The sequence below is a fragment of the Myotis lucifugus genome, unplaced genomic scaffold (genome assembly GCF_000147115.1).
Source record: "Myotis lucifugus unplaced genomic scaffold, Myoluc2.0 scaffold_50, whole genome shotgun sequence".
NCBI lineage: Eukaryota > Metazoa > Chordata > Mammalia > Chiroptera > Vespertilionidae > Myotis > Myotis lucifugus.
The window spans coordinates 6,460,163-6,480,492 of record NW_005871098.1 but is presented as its reverse complement, the minus strand read 5'-3'; the positions used below and the strand labels follow the sequence as shown (position 1 = coordinate 6,480,492).

Sequence of the window (20,330 nt, the reverse complement as noted above, 5' to 3'; positions counted from 1 at the left end):
TTTCTAAAAAAATTCTCTTTTCTTTTGAGGTAAAATTTACATACAATGAAATGCACAAAATTTAACTATATAATTTGGTGAATCAGGCATTAGTACAACCCAAACTTCTCTTGAGAATCAGAACATGACTCACACCCCAGAAAGTTCCTTCATAGGTGTCCCAGTAAATCCCTCGCCCCTCCCTAACCCTCCAGAAGCAATCACTGTTCTGATTTTTTCTACCAAAATTATCGTTCCTTTTCCAGAACCAGTTATACAAATGGACTCACACAATATATACTTTTTAAAGCAAGGATTCTATTACTCAATATAGTGTAATTTAGACCATCTATATTATTTTTTTAAAAGCATTTAAAATAATTTTACCTACCATGAAAATGACTATTAAGATGAGACAGATGCCCACTATGATAAGGAAGGGAATTAGGTAGTATTCCAGAGGAAGACTAAATTCTGGAACTAAGATAATGTGGCCCCTGGAAGAAAAGAGAATTAATACATGAGAAATATTAACAGTTGCCAAATTATGATATTAATCAAAACCAAGGAAGATATTTTTTAAAGCATTTGGATATTACAATTAAATTCACTGGACACATCTCATTTTCTAATATATAATTTCCAATAACTTAAGGGATGATTTTTCCATTTTTAAATCTATTTCACACATTTGGTCAAAATAATGTCAATATAATTAAAAGAAGCTTTTAGACTGTGTAGGGGAAATCAGCCAATCAATATTTACTGTTCTCCATCCTGAAAACATGTTATATACTGAATTTAGTAACCTAGCAAAAGTATGAATATTTTACATGCAAAATCAACATTAAAATAATGGCAATATCTGAGGTAGTATGTCAAGCACAAACTCCCACTCCAAACAAATTATTGTCCTATGGAGAAATTCTGAAGCCATCAATGGTGAAAATACACTCCCTCCTCCCTCTATGCTTTTGTGAACTTGTTACACCAGAGGCAAATGATACAGTCCTGCACTCTACATTATCTGTGAGATATGGAATGGAAAACTGGTAAAGGAATTCAAAGGAGTTTTAGCTTCCTCTCTGTTCTCCATCTTCTCCACTGCTTAACTGGGGGGGGGGAAAGACACAACTTCATGAATATGTATGTTGTCAGGGGAAGGGTGGAGAATGCACATACCTTATATGCTCTATTCCCCCTTGTTATGAACATGATGTAGTTACTGTAATAATTACTATTATAAAAATTAGTAGGTACTCATGAAATGAAACTGTGATCAGAGTTGGCATACTATTTGTGTTGCGTGAGCAAATTTTGCACAACACCAAAATCCTGCATTAGAAAATATCCTCAGTCTATTGTACTCCTGTGCTATTGTAACATGGTGCCAGCAACACTACTTTGTTACCCACTGCTGGGTGATTTTTATAGGTAGTGAGGCCAGGTACTTCATAAATCAAGGATTAAATGCAAAACAAAAATTCTCAATTTGATAAAATAAAAATAGATTGACTTTTCCCCCCATACAGAGATGCTTAAGAAAAATACTTAAGAAAAATAACATGAAAGCAAATTATTTCTATTCTAAAGCAATTTTTAAGTCTTTAAACTATTATTTTTATACTCACATCCAAGACACTCTATCAAGCTTCACCAGAAACAAAAACAAACAGAAGTGATAATATCAGAAATTTCGCCCCAATAACTTAAATATTCTCCAAAAACTACTAAGACTGCTAGAATAAAAACAGCTTTTTATTTCAATAATTTTCCAACAGAATATGGATGACAAAATAATGACATGCATTTTTTATGTCTTTACATAAAAAACTGACATGACTGATGGATCAGAAGTGTAAGAAAGAGACAAGCAGGGACTGAGCTGCTCTATTTGATACCATCTCTTTCGCATGAGGTCAGCTCTGTAAGTAATGTCCTTGTTCTTGGCATAAGCCTTCTGGAACCAACCAAGCCAGAGCTGAGATGTGGTGACAGCAGCGCCATTTAGGTACAAGAGCCTGTCCATGAGGTGATGATTCTGGGCACACCTCCCTACTCTCACCCCCACCAACCTGCTATAAATTAACACCATTAGGCTTTAGAAACCAGACTACTGCATATCCTAACTTCAACCCATCACAGCATCTAAATATATCAGCAATAGCAAAGCTTACATTCTTATATTCTGTTATTTCTTCTTTAGTATTAATAATTACAGCCTGAATTAGATAAACACTGTCCTATGAGACAAGTCCCAGAGTTGCTCAGAAATGAATGGAACTGCTAGGTGACAAGAAGTAAGCTAAATGAACAAAGCAGGAAGACCCAGTGAACAAGAAATTCAGAAACTATATTGGAAAGTTCCCGTGTGTGTAACCACAGAAACAGAAAGATTCTAGAATTTTCTAGTGTTAAGATTCATAGGTCTGTGTTCTAAATCTAATGTTCTATAACATGTCCTATTAATGCTTGCCTGTTATATCTCAAAACATTTTAGTTTACTATCAAGATATACTGTAAGACGGAGATTTAAAATGGCAGCGAAGTAAGTGGATGCTACACTGACACACACTCAGGACCAAATTGGAATTACAACTAAAATACAAACATCCTGAAAAATCAACTGAAGACTAGCTGGAGAGAATACTGATAACCAAGGACATAAAGCGGAGATCACATAGAGATTTGTAGGAAGGACGGAGGTGCAAACAGGCGGCCAGGCTCCCACAGACAGCAATTAAAGTTCAGGAGAGATATCTCAGCTGTGGGGGTTGCCACTGAGAACTTTGGGATGTAATCCCCAAGCACGGGCCCCCAGGAGAGAGTGCCAGAACTGAGAAAGGGGCCCACATAATTCTGGCTGTGAAAAGCATCAGGGTTGTTGCCTGCCAGGGAGAGATGGCTGGAATGCAGGCACCCTCTTAAAGGGCCAGTGCACAAAATTCCACGTGCAGTCATTCACCTTTGGCTCTGGCAAAGGAAGGGCAGAATGGACTGGAGCTGTGTGAGCAGAAGACAGGGTTGGGGCTCTGGAGTTAGAGCTCAAAAGACAGACACCCCGGTTTCCTATGCTGAGACATTCCCTCATACTGTGAAGATCATCTTTCTTAGAAAGACATTTGCTATACAGGTGATTTTTTGCCTAGGAGGAAGACCACTGACCCACCCTATTGGAAAACAAATTCCCCCACAGTGTGGAGTTTATAAGGCCCATTAAGAGACAAAAAATAACAGTTAGCCTCCAGGCAGAAGCAACTGCCCCACCCTATTGGAAAAACTCACCACACCTGTGGATGAGAGTGCTTCAAGGCTACTCAAGATAGAATCCAATCAGTCTACAGACAGTGGCAGTCTCTAGAGGCTTTGATTCCTTGCCTGATCTAATTATTCATAAAGATCGTTAGACACTGCACTGCACTAAAGATTGAGAGGTGTAGGAGATCTACCTGATACATAGTCACAAACCCAAACAGGCAGCCAAAATGAGGAAACAAAAAAAATAACCCCCTAATGAAAGAACAAAAGAATTCTCCAGAAAGAGAGATAAAATGGAGATAAGAAATTTATCTGATATAGAGTTCAGAATAATGATGGTAAAGATGCTCATGAAAAAAGATATAGTAACTATGAAAAAAGAACAGTCAGAAATAAAGGATTAAATAGCACTAATAAGAAAAACATTGGAGAGAATACACAGCAGATTAGAGGAAGCTGAGAATCAGATCAGTGAGTTAAAAGACAGAGTAGAAAAAAATCACTCAGAGAACCAAAAAGAAAAAACAATTAAAAACAGGTGCCGAAACCGGTTTGGCTCAGTGGATAGAGCGTCGGCCTGCGGACTGAAAGGTCCCGGGCTCGATTCCGGTCAAGGGCATGTACCTGGGTTGTGGGCACATCCCCAGTAGGAGATGTGCAGGAGGCAGCTAATCGATGTTAGTCTCTCATCGATATTTCTAACTCTCTATCTCTCTCCCTTCCTCTCTGTAAAAAATCAATATAATATATTAAAAAAAAACAAAACAAAAAAAAAACCAGGAGGACAGCTTAAGGGAAACATAACAATATTCACATATTAGATGTGCAAAAAGAGGCAGAAAAGGAAAAATGGATAGAGAACTTGTTTGAAGAAATAATGGTAGAAAATTTCCCTAACCCCATGAAAAAAAGTCACACAAGTTCAGGAGGCACAGAGAACCCCAAGCAAGAAGAACTCAAAAAGGCCCACAGCCAGACACATCATAATTAAAATGCCAAAAGTTAAAGACAAAGAGATAATCTTAAAGGCAGCAAGAGAAAAGCAAACTGTTACCTACAAAGGAGCTCCCATAAAGCTGACAACTGACTTCTCATCAGAAACTCTACAGGTCAGAAAGGAATGGCATGAAGTACTCAATGTAATAGAAAGCAAGGATCTGAAACCAAGATTACTATATCCAACAAGGCTCTCATTCAGAATAGATGGTGAAATAAAGAGGTTCTCAGAAAACAAAACAAAACAAAATACAAAACAAAACAAAAAGGCTAAAGGAGTACATCACCAGGAAGCCAGCATTACAAGGAATGCTAAAGGGATGGCTATAATGAAAAGAAGAAACAAAGAGAGAAACCTAGGCATACAGAATTAAAATGGAAGTATATAAGTATCAACATAAACTGATGAACAAAAACAGATCCAGAGACAGAGAAGCATCGATCAGACTGTCAAATCTCAGAGGGAAGGTGGGGGTGAGGGGGAGAGATCAACCAAAGAACTTGTATGCATGAATATAAGCCTAACCAATGGACACAGACACCAGGGGGTGAGGGCATGAGTGGCGGGGTGGGGGAGCCACCGAGGGGGGGGGGTAAGAACACATATGTAATACCTTAATCAATAAAGAAAAAATTTTTTTAATAAAATAAAATAATAATTGTAAATGTAAATGGATTAAATGCTCCAATCAAAAGACATAGGGTAGCTAAATGGATACAAAAACATGACCCAACTATATGCTTTCTATAAGAGACCCACCTCACAACTAAAGACTCATACAGGATGAGAGTGAAAGACATGGAAAAAAAAAATTCCATGCAAATGGAAAAGAAAGAGAAGCTGGATTAGCAATACTCATATCCAACAAAATAGACTTCAAAATGGACAACAAAAATCACTATATAATACTAAAGGGATTGATCCAACAAGAGGATATAACCCTGGTAAAATATATGCACCCAATATAGGAGCACCTAAATATATAAAAAAAAATTCTAGAGGACTTTTTTTTTTAATATATTTTATTGATTTTTTACAGAGAGGAAGGGAGAGAGATAGAGAGTTAGAAACATGGATGAGAGAGAAACATCGATCAGCTGCCTCCTGCACATCTCACACTGGGGATGTGCCCACAACCCAGGTACATGCCCCTGACCGGAATCGAACCCGGGACCCCTCAGTCCGCAGGCCGACGCTCCATCCACTGAGCCAAACCGGTTTCGGCTCTAGAGGACTTTTAAGTGAGAGATCAACAATAACAGTGTCAGAGTAGGGGATTTTAACACCCTGCTGACTTCACTGGAAAGATCTTCCAGACAAAATATTAACAAGGAAATAGTGACTCTAAAGGACAGATGGATTTAACTGACATTAATAGAACATTTCACCCCAAAGCTGCAGAATATACATTCTTCTCAAGTACACAAAGATCATTTACAAAGATAGAAGACATGTTAGGAACCAAAGAACTTGCAAGTTCAAGAAATTGAAATCATGTTAAGCATCTTCTCAGATAACAGTGGAATGAAATTAGAAATCAACTACAGTATAAACACCCCCAAAACATTCAAACATATGGAGGCAAAATATAATGTTATTATACAATGAATGGGTTACCAATGAGATCAAGAAAGAAATCAAAACCTTCCTGGAAACCAATGAAAATGAACACACAACAACTTAAAATCTCTGGGACACAGCAAACCTACCTCAAAAAAACAAGAAAAATTAATAGCAAACTATTTAACCCTACAACTTAAAGAATTAGAAAGAGAACAAAAGAAAAACCCAAAGTAAGTAGAAGGAAGGATATAATAAAGACTAGAGCATAAATAAATGACAGAGACTAAAAATAATCTACACTAATAAAAGAGAAACATGTAAATTAACCATCACTCCGCCACTCCGCTACACCCACCAGCCAATCAGAGCGACTATGCAAATTAACCCAACAAAGATGGCAGTTAATTTGCATATGCAGGCACGGAGCGAATACTGAAGACGACTGGAGATGGCAGCGGCCATGGAGCTGGAGCGAGCAGGAGGCTCGGGTTGCTCCTGGCTACGGAGGAAGCCAAGCTTCCCGCCGGCCCTGGGCTCCGCTCAAGGAGGGGCTAGGGGCCTGGGTCACCAGGGGTGACCCAGGATTCCAGCCCGCCCTGGGCTCCGCTCGAGGAGCTGGAAAAAGAAATGAGGGACTGGGAGCAGCCGGAGCAGAGAAGCCAAGCCTCGCTGCTGAGGCCGCAGCAAAGAAGCCAAGCCTCACTGCTGCGGCCGGACCAAAGGCCTGGGTCCCGGGTGCCAGAGGAAAACCGGTGCCAGCAGCCAGGGGAAGGAAGGCCTATTGCGCGAATCTTCGTGCAACAGGCCACTAGTAATAATAATAATACCCCCCAAAAATCAATGAACCCAAGAGCTGGTTCTTTGAAAGGATAAACAAGATTGATGAACCATTAGCCAGACCAGTCAAGAAACAAAGAGAGAGTACCCAAATAAATAACATCAGAAACAAATGCAATGAAGTAACCACTGACACCACAAAAATACAGAGGATTTAAGAAAATACTATGAAAAACTATATGCCAACAAGCTGAACAATGTGGGTGAAATGGAGAAATTCCTAGGAAAATACAATTTACAAAACCAAATCAGGAAGAATCAGAAAACCTGAATAGGCCAACAACAACTGATGAAATTGAAACAAAAATAAAAGAACTAGCAAACAAAAGCCCAGGTCCAAGTGGCTTCACAGGGGAGTTTTACCAAACATTCAAAGAAGAACTAACACCTATACTCCTCAAACTATATAAAAAATTCCAGGAGGAAAGAACACTTCCAAGCTGGTTTTATGAGGCCAGTATTATCTTAATTCCAAAATCAAATAAAAACACTACAAAAAAAAGAGAATTACAGGGCAATATCCCTGATGAACGTAGACACTAAAATACTCAACAAAATATTAGCAAATGAGATCAAGCAATATATTAAAAAAAATCATACCCTATGACAATGTTGGATTTATTCCAGTGATGCAAGGATGGTACAATATTTGCAAATCAATAGACATGATACATCACATAAATTGCAAGACAAAAATCACATGATCATATCAATAGACACAGAAAAAGCATCTGACAAAATCCAGCACCATTTTTGATAAAAATTTTCAGCAAAGTGGAATAGAGGGAGCATATCTCAACATGATAAAGGGCATATATGACAAACCGACAGCCAACATCATACTGAAAGAACAAAAACTAACACCTCTTCCCCGAAGAACAGGAACAAGACAGAGATGTCTACTTTCCCCACTCTTGTTCAACATAGTACTGGAAGTCCTAGCCACAACGACCAGACAAGAAGAAATAAAGGGCATCCAAATTGGAAAGGAGGAAGTACAAGTCTCATTATTCACAGATGACATGATATTGTACATAGAAAACCCTAAAGACTCCACCAAAAAACTACTAGATTTAATTTGGCAATGTAGCAGGATACAAAATCAACACCCCAAAATCAATGGCTTTTTTATACAACAATAATGAATTCTCAGAAAGAGAAACCAAACAAATAATCCCATTCACCATTGCAACAAAAAAATTTAAGATACTTAGGAATAAACTTAACCAAGGAGGTAAAAGACCTGTACTCCGAAAACCACAGAAAATTGAAAAAAGAGATAAGAGAAAGATATAACCAAGTGGAAGAATATACCATGATCATGGATTGGTAGAAATCAACATCATTAAAATGTCCATACTACCCAAGGCAATCTACAGACTCAATGCAATCCCTATTAAAATACCAACAGCACATTTCACAGATCTAGAGCAAATACTCCAAAAATTTATATGGAACTGTAAGGCCTTGTCTAGAGTACGCTGGATATTCAAGGCCACTCAGAGAATGGGAATCTTAAAGTATTCAAGGCTAAGATAGTATACACATGTGCAACGACACAGTAATCTCAAGTTACACTGCGCAAATGTGCCCTTCTATAACCCAAATGATTGATGTCACCATTTGGCAGAAAGCCTCTTTTGTCTAAGTAGCACTGAAGTATGTTACTGAGACTGCTATAATGAGTGAGCTTAGATGTGCCTACTATGAGAGGCTGTAGGTCTAGAGGCAGTGTGCTGCTGCTCAGATAATGGCTGTAGGTACAGAGGCTACTGCTATTTAGAAAAGATGTATTGTTAACTAGCTGGTGTATGGCTGCCTACTGTATGGGACTTTACTTTGAAGAACTGCTTTGTCTAATAGCTCCTTGTTAGCAATGGCTACATGGCCACTAGCTTCTACAATAAAGACTCTCTTATCTACCCACAACTTCTCATGGCTTCTTCATTTACCACCCGGCATTCAAGGAGGTCCAGCCCTGGCAGAGGGGCTTGGACCCAACAATTGGCATAGTAGGACAGGATCAGGAGCTGTGCTTCCAACAATGGCACAGCGAGCAGAGAATATAGGAGGAATGATACAGCAAGCAGGGTTCAAGAAGGAAAGTGCTCTAACAATGGAACCAAAGAAGACACTGAATAGCTGCAGTAATCTTAAGAAAGAACAAAGTTGGAGGAATCACAATACCAGATATCAAGCTACACTACAAAGCCACTGTAATCAAGATAGCCTACAGGCACAAGAAGAGGCATATAGATCAATGGAACAGAAGACCCCAGAAATCGATCCAAGCTATTACACTCAATTAATATTTGACAAAGGAGGCAAGAGCATACAATGGAGTCAAGAGAATTTCTTCAATAAATGTCATTGGGAAAACTGGACAAATACATGCAAAAAAATGAAACTAGACCACCAACTTATACCATACACAAAAATAAACTCAAAATGATAAGAGACTTAGATGTAAGTTGGAAAACCATAAAAATCTTATAAGAAACCATAGGCAGCAAAATCTCAGACATCTCTTGTTATCAATATGTTTACGGTTACATCTCCTAGGGCAAAGGAAACTAAGAAGAAAATAAACAAATTGGGCTACATCAAAATAAAAAGCTTCTGTACAGCAAAAGAAACCATCAACAAAATGAAAAGGGAGCCCACTGTTTGGGAGAACATATTTGGCAATGATACATCTGATAAAGGGTTCATATCCAAAATATATAAGGAACTCATACAACTTAACAAAAGGAAGACAAACAATCCAATTAAAAAATGGGCAATAGATCTGAATGGACACTTCTCCAAAGTGGACACACAGATGGCCAAGAGACGTTTGAAAAAATGCTCAAAATCACTGATCATCAGAGAGATGCAAATTAAAACGATAATGAAGTATCAGCTCACACTTGTTAGAATGGCTACCATCAACAAATCAATAAATGACAAGTGCTGGCGAGCATGTGGAGAAAAGGGAACACTAGTACACTGCTGGTAAGAATGCAGACTGGTACAGCCATTATGGAAAACAGTATGGAGTTTCTTAAAAAATTAAATATGGAACTGCCACTTGACTCAGTGTTCCCACTTCTAGGAATATATCCTGAGAAACCTGAAACACCAATCAGAAAGAATATATGCACCCCTATGTTCATAGCAGCACAATTTACAATAGCTAAGACCTGGAAACAGCCCAAGTGCCCATCAGTAGATGAGTGGATAAAAAAGCTATGGTACATTGATATCATGGAATACTATGCAGCATTAAAAAAGGTGAGTCTCTTACCCTTTGAGATAGCCTGGAGGGACCCGGAGAGTATCATGCTAAGTGAAATAAGTCAGTCAGAGAAAGACAAGTATCACATCATTTCACTCATATATGGAATCTAATTAACAAAATAAACTGATGAATGGAGTAAATCCGGAGACACAGAAGCATTGAACAGAGTGAAGAATCTCAGAGGGAAGGTGGGGGAAGGTGGATGGGCAGAAGGTAATGAACCAAAGAATGTGTATATATGCATAACCCATGTGCACAGACAATAGGGTGGTGAAAGCCTGAGGTGGGGGTGGGGGTGGGGAGGGGTGGGGACGGACTGGAAGGGGTCAATGGGGGAAAAAAGGGGCCATATGTAATACTTTCAACAATAAAATTTTTTAAAATTTAAATAAATAAATAAAGATATACTGTAAGAATTTTTCAAGGAACTATAATTGATAGAAGATTTTAAGCATCTTAAAAGCCAAATGCACATTCAAGATATACTTTTTCTTAATGGAATTGCTAATGGTGGGAGGGTGACATTGATGGTGATATATGATGGAGAACTACAGCAGAATATCGGTCATCCAGCTTTATTGCTATTTCCTCTGTCTGTCCAATCTCCCACAGCTGAGCCTGCCAATTCATTCCTGTCTCATTCATCTCAGATCAATTTGTATTTGAAAAAAATATTCAAACAGCTTCAGTATCTTACCACACAACCTCCATGTCTGTCCTAAACAGAACACAGTCCATGAGCTCTGCAGCTGAGATTTGCTCAAATACTATCTTATTCTCATTTCAATGATTTCCCAAGTAAATTTCACAACAGGTGTCTCAGCCTAAACTTATAATAATAATCACTCGAATTTCCCAAACCCTCTGCTGATACATGAGATATTGCCTTATTATCTGTTTTCATATCCACCCCCATCATCTTGTTTCAAAGAGCTATAGCCAAACTACTAAGCCCTAATGGATGTGCAACCACACACCAAAGCCATCCTTCCTAGAAACCAACTTTCCAGGCAAGGACCTGTGATCAGCCCAACTGCTCAGCACCCTTAGTATTGCAGATGACTACTTGCCTGAAAATGCCCCTTTCAGACAAAGCTCACAACCTCCTCACCAACATCCAACAATCCCTACTAAACAGGCCCACTGCTCAGTTGTGTCCACACTTGTGGCACACCCTGTTCTGTTGCCAGCACAGTGCTCTGTTTTGCTGAAGAATCCTGAGATGGCACAATAGCAATTTAATTTCGCCAGCATTTACTGAATGTGCTGTCATTGTTCCTGATGCTAGGGACAAAATATGAAAAATTACAGTCCATGAATACGAGAGAGAAGATGCAGAGTTTAGAGTCAAAAGGAACAGGGTTCTTTATTCTCACCCCTGATTTTCAAAAGAGAAAATAGGTCCATGAAGATTAAATGAATCCCTAAAGGCCATACCCCAACAATATTTCCAGTACATCTTGCTATTCACTAGGATCGAAAATAATTCTTTCCAGTGCCCACAATTATCAAAAGTTGTGTGTCATCCAAGATATTATCTCGCCTATTAAAAAGTTACTAGACGAGTTTAATTTTTAAAAAGACCAAAATAAACAAAGGCCATCCTATGTAATAAAGAGGTAATATGCAAATTGACGATCACTCCAACACACAAGCTGGCCACCCCCATGTGGACACAAGATGGCCGCCATAAGATGGTCAGCAGGGGAGGGCAGTTGTAGGCAATCAGGCCAGCAGGGGAGGGCAGTTGGGAGGGACCAAGCCTGCAATGGAAAGCAGTTGGGGGGGATCAGGCCTGCAGGGGAGGGCAGTTAGGGGTGACCAGGCTGGCAGGGGAGGATAGTTAGGGGCAATCAGGCCAGCAGGGGAGCAGTTAGGTGTCAGTCAGGCTGTCAGGGGAGTGGTTAAGGGCTGATCAGGCTGGCAGGCAGGCGAGCAGTGGGGTGCCAACAGTCCTGGATTGTGAGAGGGATGTCTGACTGCCCGTTTAGGCCCGATCCCACTGGCATCGGGCCTAAACGGGCAGTCGGACATCCCTTGAGGGTCCCAGACTGGAGAGGGTGCAGGCTGGACTGAGGGACACACACCCCCCTGCATGAATTTCGTGCACCAGGCCTCTAGTCAGTCTATAAAAAATGTTTTCTATGAATAAAGAAATGCTAATTTAACCAATGAATTTTCTTATCATAATGATAACTAATAAAAAAGGTAATATATATTATTGGCAAAGAATGAAGAAAACACTGGCTTTATTAAAATTTTGGTGGAAACATAACTTGTTCACATTTTTTGGAGGACAATAAGATAATTATTAAGTTGTTATACTCCAGCAATTGCACTTGCAGGTGCTTTTGATGAATAAACATTTGAACAATTGCTCATGATGTATGATCAAAGATGTTGTCATAGCACTCTAAAACAGACAGAATTGGCTGTCTGGCTGGTGTGGCTCAGTGGTTGAGCATTGACCAATGAACTAGGAAGTCACAGTTCACTTCCAGATCAGGGCACATGTCTGGGGTTACAGGCTCAATCCCCAGTTGGGGGTGTGCAGCAGGCAGCCAATAGATGATTCTGTCTTTCCCTCTCCTGTCCTCTTTCTGAAATCAGTAAGGACATCTTTTTAAAAAGACATGAAATGAAACAACATCCGTATCATAGGGATAACAGTGGGGAAAGACAGTGAGCAAAGGATAGAAAACCTGTTTGAAGAAATAATGACAGAAAATTTAACTAACCTGGTGAAGGAAGAAAGCCGCACAATTACAGGAAGCACAGAGGGTACCAGTAAAGATGACCCCAAAAAGACCCACTCCGAGGCACATCAGAATTAAAATGTGAAACATTAAAGACAAAGAGAAAATCTTAAGGGCAGCAAGAGAGAGGCAGACAGTGACCTACAAAGAAGCTTCCATAATGCTGTCAGCTGATTTCTCAACAGAAACACTATAGGTCAGAAGGAAATGTCAAGAAATATTTAGAGCAATGAAAAGCAAGGGTCTAAAACCAAGACTACTCTATCCAGCAAGGCTATCATTCAAAATTGAAAGTGAAATAAAGAGCTTCCCTTCCAAGACAAAAAAAGGCAAAAGGAGTTTATCACCACCAAACCTGCAATGCAAGAAATGTTAAAGGGACTGCAGTAAGAAGAAGAAAGAGAGGAACATAGCCATAAGGAATAAAATTGGCAATAAATAAATACATATCAATAATAACCTTTAATGTAAATGGATTACACGCTCCAATCAAAAGACAGAGAGACAGCTAAATGGATAAGAAAACAGAACCCATAGATATACTAACTACAAGAGACCCCCTCAGAACAAAAGACTCACACGGGATGAAAATGAAGGGATAGAAACAAATTTTACATGAAAATGGAAACAAAACAAAACAAAAAAAAGCAGGTGTGGCAATATTCATATCTGACAAAATAGACTTCAAGGCAAAGGGCATAACAGGAGGTGAAGAAGGCCACTACATAATATTAAAAGGATAGTTCTAGCCCTAACCAGTTTGGCTCAATGGATAGAGCGTCGGCCTGCGGACTCAAGGGTCCCAGGTTTGATTCCGGTCAAGGGCATGTACCTTGGTTGCGGGCACATACCCAATAGGGGGTATGAAGGAGGCAGCTGATCGATGTTTCTCTCTCATTGATGTTTCTAACTCTCTATCCCTCTCCCTTCCTCTCTGTAAAAAATCAATAAAATATATATTTTTTTAAAAAAAGGATAGTTCCAACAAGAGGATATAACTCTGGTAAATATTTATGCACCCACTATAGGAGCAGATAAATAAATAAAAATAAAAGTAAAACTTCTAGAGGGCTTTAAGGGAGAGATCAAAAGAAATAAAGTCATAGTAGGGGACTTTAACACCCCACTGACATCACTGGATAGTCAGTCTTACAGTAAAAAAATCAACAAGGAAACAGTGACCTTAAATAACACATTAGATCAGATGGAGTGAATTCACATTTACAGAAAATTTTGCCCAAAGATGCAGAAAATAGATTCTTCTCAAGTACACATGGGATATTTACCAAGACAGACCACATGTTAGGACACAAACTAAGTCTCTACAAGTTCAAGAAGATTGAAATCATATCAACTAACTTCTTGGATCACAATGACATGAAACTAGAAATCAACTACAATAAAAACACTAAAAACATTCAAACACATAGAAGCTAAATAGCATATTAAACAATGAATGGGTGGGTTACTAATGACATAAGAGAATAAATCAAAAACTCCCTGGAAATAAACAAAAATGAACCCAAAATCTGTGGAACACAGCAAAAGCAGTCTGGAAAGAAAAGTTCATAGCATGCAGGACTACCTCAAGAAAAAACAAAAAGCTCTACTAAACTATCTAAATGTACAACTAAAAGAATTAGAATGAACACAACAAGAAAAGACCAAAGTAAGTAGAAGTAGGAAATAATAAAGAGCAGAGCATAAATAAGTGGCATAGAGACTAAAAAAACATACACACACACACACACACACACACATACACACACACAGTGGGGCCTTGACTTACGAGTGTCCCGACTAACGAGTTTTTTGAGATACCAGCTGTCTCTCGGCCGATTTTTTGCATTGAGTTGACAGAGTAATTTTAGTTAACGAGCTCCTTAACGAGCTCGGTCTCAGAACGAATTAAACTCGTAAGTCAAGGCCCCACTGTGTGTGTGTGTGTGTGTGTATGTATCCTATATAATAAAAGGGTAATATGCAAATTGACCCTAACAGCAGAACGACTGGGAATGACTGGTCACTATGACACACACTGACCACCAGGGGGCAGACACTCAATGCAGGAGCTGCCCCCTGGTGGTCAGTGCTCTCCCACAGGGGGAGCTCTGCTCAGCCACAAGCCGGGATGATGGCTGCCAGTACAGCGGTGGTGGTGGGAGCCTCTCCCACCTCCTCAGCAACGCTAAGGATGTCCGACTGCAGCTTAGGCCTGCTCCCCGCTGGCAAGTGAACATCTCCCAAGGGCTCCCGGGCTGCCAGAGGGATGTCTGACTGCCAGCATAGGCCCAATCCCCCGGGGAGCGGGCCTAAGTCAGCAGGTGGTCATCCCCCGAGGGGTCCCAGACTGCGAGAGGGCACAGGCCGGGCTGAGGGACCACCCCCCGCCCCCGAGTGCACAAATTTTTGTGCACTGGGCCTCTAGTATATATATATATATATATACTATATACTAGAAACCAAGAGCTCATTCTTTGAAAAGATAAACAAGGTTGATGAACCTTTAGCCAGACTCATCAAGAAACAAAGAGAGAGGACCTAAATAAATAAAATAAAAAATGAAAGAGGCAAAGTTACAACTAACACTACAGAAATACAAAGGATTGTAAGAAGATACTATTAACGTCTATTTGCCAACAAACTGGACAACTTGGGGAAAAAAAGACAAATTCCTGGAAAGATACAGTCTTCCAAAAATCAATCAGGAGAAATAAAAAAAAAAAAAAAACCTGGATAGACCAATAAAAATAATTAAATTGAAACAATAATAATAAAAAAACTCCCAGCAAACAAAAGCCCTGGTCCAGACAGCTTCACAGTGCAGTTTTACCAAACATTCAAAGAAGAATTAACACCTACCCTCCTCAAACTATTCCATAACATTCAAGAGAAAGGAAGACTTCCAAGCACTTTTTACCAAGCCAACATTATCCTCATTCCAAAACTAGATAAAGACACTACAAAGAAAGAGAATTATAGGCCAATATCTCTGATGAACATAGATGCTAAAATCCTCAACAAAATATTACAAATTGAATCCAGCAATACATTAAAAAGATCATACCCAATGACCAAGTGGGATTTATTCCAGGGAAGCTAGGCTGGTACAATATCCATAAATCAATAAATGTGATACATCATATGAACAAAATGAATGATAAAAATCACATGATCATATTAATACTAGGTGTACCAGTTAATAATGCGGATTTTTTTCAATTGATGGAGTTACACATATGTTGATATATATGCGATGTGATACTTATGTTATTTTGTTGTATTGACAGCAAGCTTTAAAACTTCATTTGTCAAATTTGTTGAAGGTGTTAACATCAGATATTTTTACGCTTAAAATGTCAAATTTCGTGCCAAAAATAAGAGCATTTGTGGGAAGTTTTAATTCATTATTTTGAAGAAAAGTGCTGCTGAAAGTTATCATATACTTCAGAAAGCGTATGGTTTACATGCTCCATCTCAAGGTACTTGTGAACGCTGGTTTAAATGCTTTATAAGTGATGATTTCTATGTGAAAGACAAAGAACGTCCAGGTCAACTGAAAAAGTTTGAAGACCAACAATTACAAGCATTTCTGGATGAAGATGCATGTCAAACTCAAAAACAACTTGCAGAAAGATTAAACGTTGCTCAGCAAACAATTTCTGATCGTTTACAAGCAATGGGAAAGATTTTAAAGGAAGGAAAATGGGTGCTACATCAACTGAACAAAAGACAAATGGAAAACCGAAAAGTCATCAGTAAAATGTTGCTTCAACGGGCATAAAAGAAAGTCTTTTTTGCATCGGATTGTGACGAGATGAAAAGTGGATTTATTTTGAGAATCCCAAACGCACAAAATCATGGGTTGATCCAAGTCAACCATCAACATCGACTGCAAGGCCAAATCAGCTTCCAAAAGAAGACAATGCTCTGCGTTTGGTGGGATCAGGAAGGTGTGGTGTATTATGAGCTTCTAAAACCAGGTGAAAGCGTTAATACTGATCACTACCGACAACAAATAATCAATTTGAACCATGCTTTGGTCGTGAAACGACCAGAATGGGCCAGAAGACAAGGTAAAGTAATTTTGCTTCATGATAACGCACCATCACACACTTCAAAACCAGTTAAAGACACATTAAAAGATCTTGCCTGGGAAGTATTAACCCACCCGCCGTATTCACCAGACCTTGCTCCTTCAGATTACCACTTGTTCTGATCGATGGCACATGCACTTTCTGAGCAGCACTTCAAAATGTACAAAGTGGAAAATTGGGTCTCTGAATGGTTTGCCTCAAAACAAGAAAAGTTCTATTTGGGACAGCGTCCACAAATTACCTGAAAGATGGGGGAAATGTGTAGCTAGCGATGGACATTACTTTGAATAAAGCACTTTTGATGTTTCTCTTGAAATTATCATGTTTTCTTTGATTACAAAATCCGCCATTATTAACCGGTACACCTAGTAGACACAGAAAAAGCATTAGAAAAATCACAGCTCATATTTTTGATAAAAACTCTCGGCAAAGTGGGAATAGAGGAAATATATCTCCACAGAATAAAGGCTATATATAACAAACCTACAGCAAACATCATACTCAATGGGCAAAAACTAAAACCTACAGCAAACATCATACTCAATGGGCAAAAACTAAAACCATTTCCCCTAAGAACAGGAAGACAGGAATGTCCACTTTCAACGCTCTTATTCAACATAGAACTGGAAGTCCTACCCATAGCAATCAGACAAGAAGAAAGAATAAAGGGCATCCAAATTGGAAAGGAGGAAGTAAAACTCTTATTATTTACAGATTACATGATATTGTACATAGAAAGATTCCACCAAAAAAACTGCTGCATTAAAAATGAATTTAGCAAAGTGGCAGGATATAAAATTAACATTCAGAAATCTATGGCATTTTTATACACCAATAATGAACTCTCAGAAATAGTAACTAAGAAAATAATCAAATTTACATTGCTACAACAATAAAAAAAAAGGTACCTAGGAGTAAAATCATCCATGGAGGTTAAAGACCTGTATTCAAAAAACTATAAGATATGGAAAAAAGAAACAGAGGAAGATACAAACAAGTAGCAGCATAAATCATATTCATTGATTGGAATAATTAACATCATTAAAATGTTCATACTACCCAAAGAAATCTATAGATTCAATGCAATCTCTGTTAAAATACTATCTGCATATTTCTCAGATCTAGAACAAATATTTGAAAAATTTATTTAGAACCAAAAAAGACCCAGAATAGCCTCAGCAATCTTGAAGAAAGAAAAACAAAGTTGGATGGATTACAATATCAGATATCAAAGTATACTACAAAGTCATTGTAATCAAAACAGCCTGGTACTGGTAAAAGAACAGGCATATAGAACAATGAACAGAACCAAGACCCCAGAATTTGACCCACACCATTATGGTCAATTAATATTTGACAAAGGATGCAAGAGCATACAGTGGAGTAAAGACAGTCTATTCAATAAGTGGTGTTGGAAAAATTGCACAGGTATATGTAAGAAAATGCAACTAGACCACCAACTTAGACACCATACACAAGCATGTACTCAAAATGGATGAAAGACTTGAAACCATAAAAATCCTAGAAGAAAAAACATAGGTAGTAAAATCTCAGACATCTCAGGTAGCAGAATTTTCACCAATACATCTTCTAAGGCAAGAGAAACAAAGAAAACAATAATGTGACTACATCAAACTAAAAAGCTTCTGCACAGCAAAAGAAACCATTCTCAAAATGAAAAGAAAACCCACTGTATGGCAACGATACATCTGATAAGGGGTTAATTGTAAGAACTCATACAATTTAACAAAAGGAAGACAAACAATCCAATTAAAAAATGGCAATGGAACTGAATAGACACTTCTCCAAAGAGGACATACAGATGACCAAAAGATATATGAAAAAAATGCTCAACATCACTAATCATCAGAGAGATGCAAATTAAAACTACAATGAGGTATCACCTCACACCAGCCACAATGGTTATCGTCAATAAATCAACAAACAGCAAGTGATGGATAGGATGTGGGGAAAAGGGAACCCTAGTACACTGCTGGTGGGAATGTAAACTGATGCAGCCACTTTGGAAAACATTATGGAGTTTCCTTAAAAAATTAAAAGTGGAACTGCTGTTTAACCCAGTAATCCCACTTCAGGGAATACATCCTAAGAACCCGGAAACACCAATCAGAAAGAATATATGCACCCCTATCTTCATAGCAGAGTTGTTTACAATAGCCAAGTTCTGGAAACAGCCTAAGTGTCCATCAGTAGATGAGTGGATATAAAAGCTGTGGTACATTTACATAATGGAATACAGTAAAAAAAAGAAGGATCTCTTACCCTTTGAGACAGCATGTATGAACATGGAGATTGTTATGCTAAGCAAAATAAGTCAGTCAAAGATAAATATCACATGACCTCACTTATATGTGGACTCTAATGAGAAAAATAAACTGACAAAATAGAAACAAGGATGCATGGAACAGACTGTCAGATTTCATAGGGAGTGGAGGATGGAAGGCAGGAAGAGATTAACCAAAGTACTTCTATACTTACATGAATAGCTCATGGACATAGATAATAGTGCGGTGAAGGTCTAAGGTTGGGGAGGGGACCAAATGGAAGGGAGAAAATGGGGGCACATCTGTAATACTGTCAACAATAAAAATAAATTTTAAAAAACCACAAAATAATTTGACTTTACATCCTCATTATGATACACCTTAAGTAGAGAAAGAACTGTTTTTTATAAATGTTCAAAGTAGTGTTGGTATTGAGTCTCTTTGTATGTATTATGTAATTTAAAGAGAATATAAATAACTATGTTGGTGTCTTCAAGCACAGAAAAATAAAATGCAGTTGTAAGATCCAGAAAGTAAAGTAAAATCCTATAGCCCTGAATTTAAATTGGAAATTACCGTATGCACTCATGATTTATTTTATCTTTAAAAACATAGATGGCTCAGTGGATTACAGTGTCATCCAGCACACCAAAAGTCTGTGGGTTCGATTTCCAGTCAGGGCACATATCTAGGGGTGTTGATGCCTGGTCTGGGTACATACAGGAGGCAACCAATTGATATTTCTCTCTTACATCAATGTTCGTTCTCTCTCTCTCCAAAATCAATAAAAGATATATCCTTAGGTGAGGATTAAAAACAAAACAAATAAGAAACATATATATTTCCTAGCTCTGTCCACTGGAAATCCCTCAAAATAATGACAAATCCAGGAACAATGATCATTAAATTCCACATATAAGTGAGATCATGTGATATTTGTCTTATGGTATTTCTCTAAATACCATAACCAATTAAAAGGAACCAGACCTTGAAGAAATGACTGGTTCCAGGTTAGGGGAAAGAAAAGAACAAGACGAACCTGGAACATCTTGTTATACACCAAAAACAAGGGGCAATCAAAAGCTCCTAGATTCCCATTAAAACAATCAGGATTAAACTTGAAGAAGTCTGAAATGGGTCACTGTGAAATCAATAAAGATAATAACTACAATGGACTGAAGCATATGAAATAGGTTTTAACTCATAAGTTCACAATGATACTTTAAGTATATATTAAACCATCTTTGGAAGATGCTAACAAACCAAGTCATTCTGAAA

The 20,330-nt window shown here is 38.4% G+C and overlaps 1 protein-coding gene across 4 annotated transcripts in view; it reads right to left on the bottom strand.

Annotated features, from left to right (window-relative positions):
• Positions 1 to 20,330, bottom strand: part of RNF13 (ring finger protein 13) — a 166,833-nt gene that overhangs the window by 51,503 nt on the left and 95,000 nt on the right. For all 4 annotated transcript variants that reach the window (XM_014455799.2, XM_006088663.3, XM_023753761.1 and 1 more), the window contains one exon: positions 371 to 476. In XM_014455799.2, coding sequence (XP_014311285.1) covers positions 371 to 476 — 106 coding nt within the window. The remainder of the gene's footprint in view (positions 1 to 370; positions 477 to 20,330) is intronic.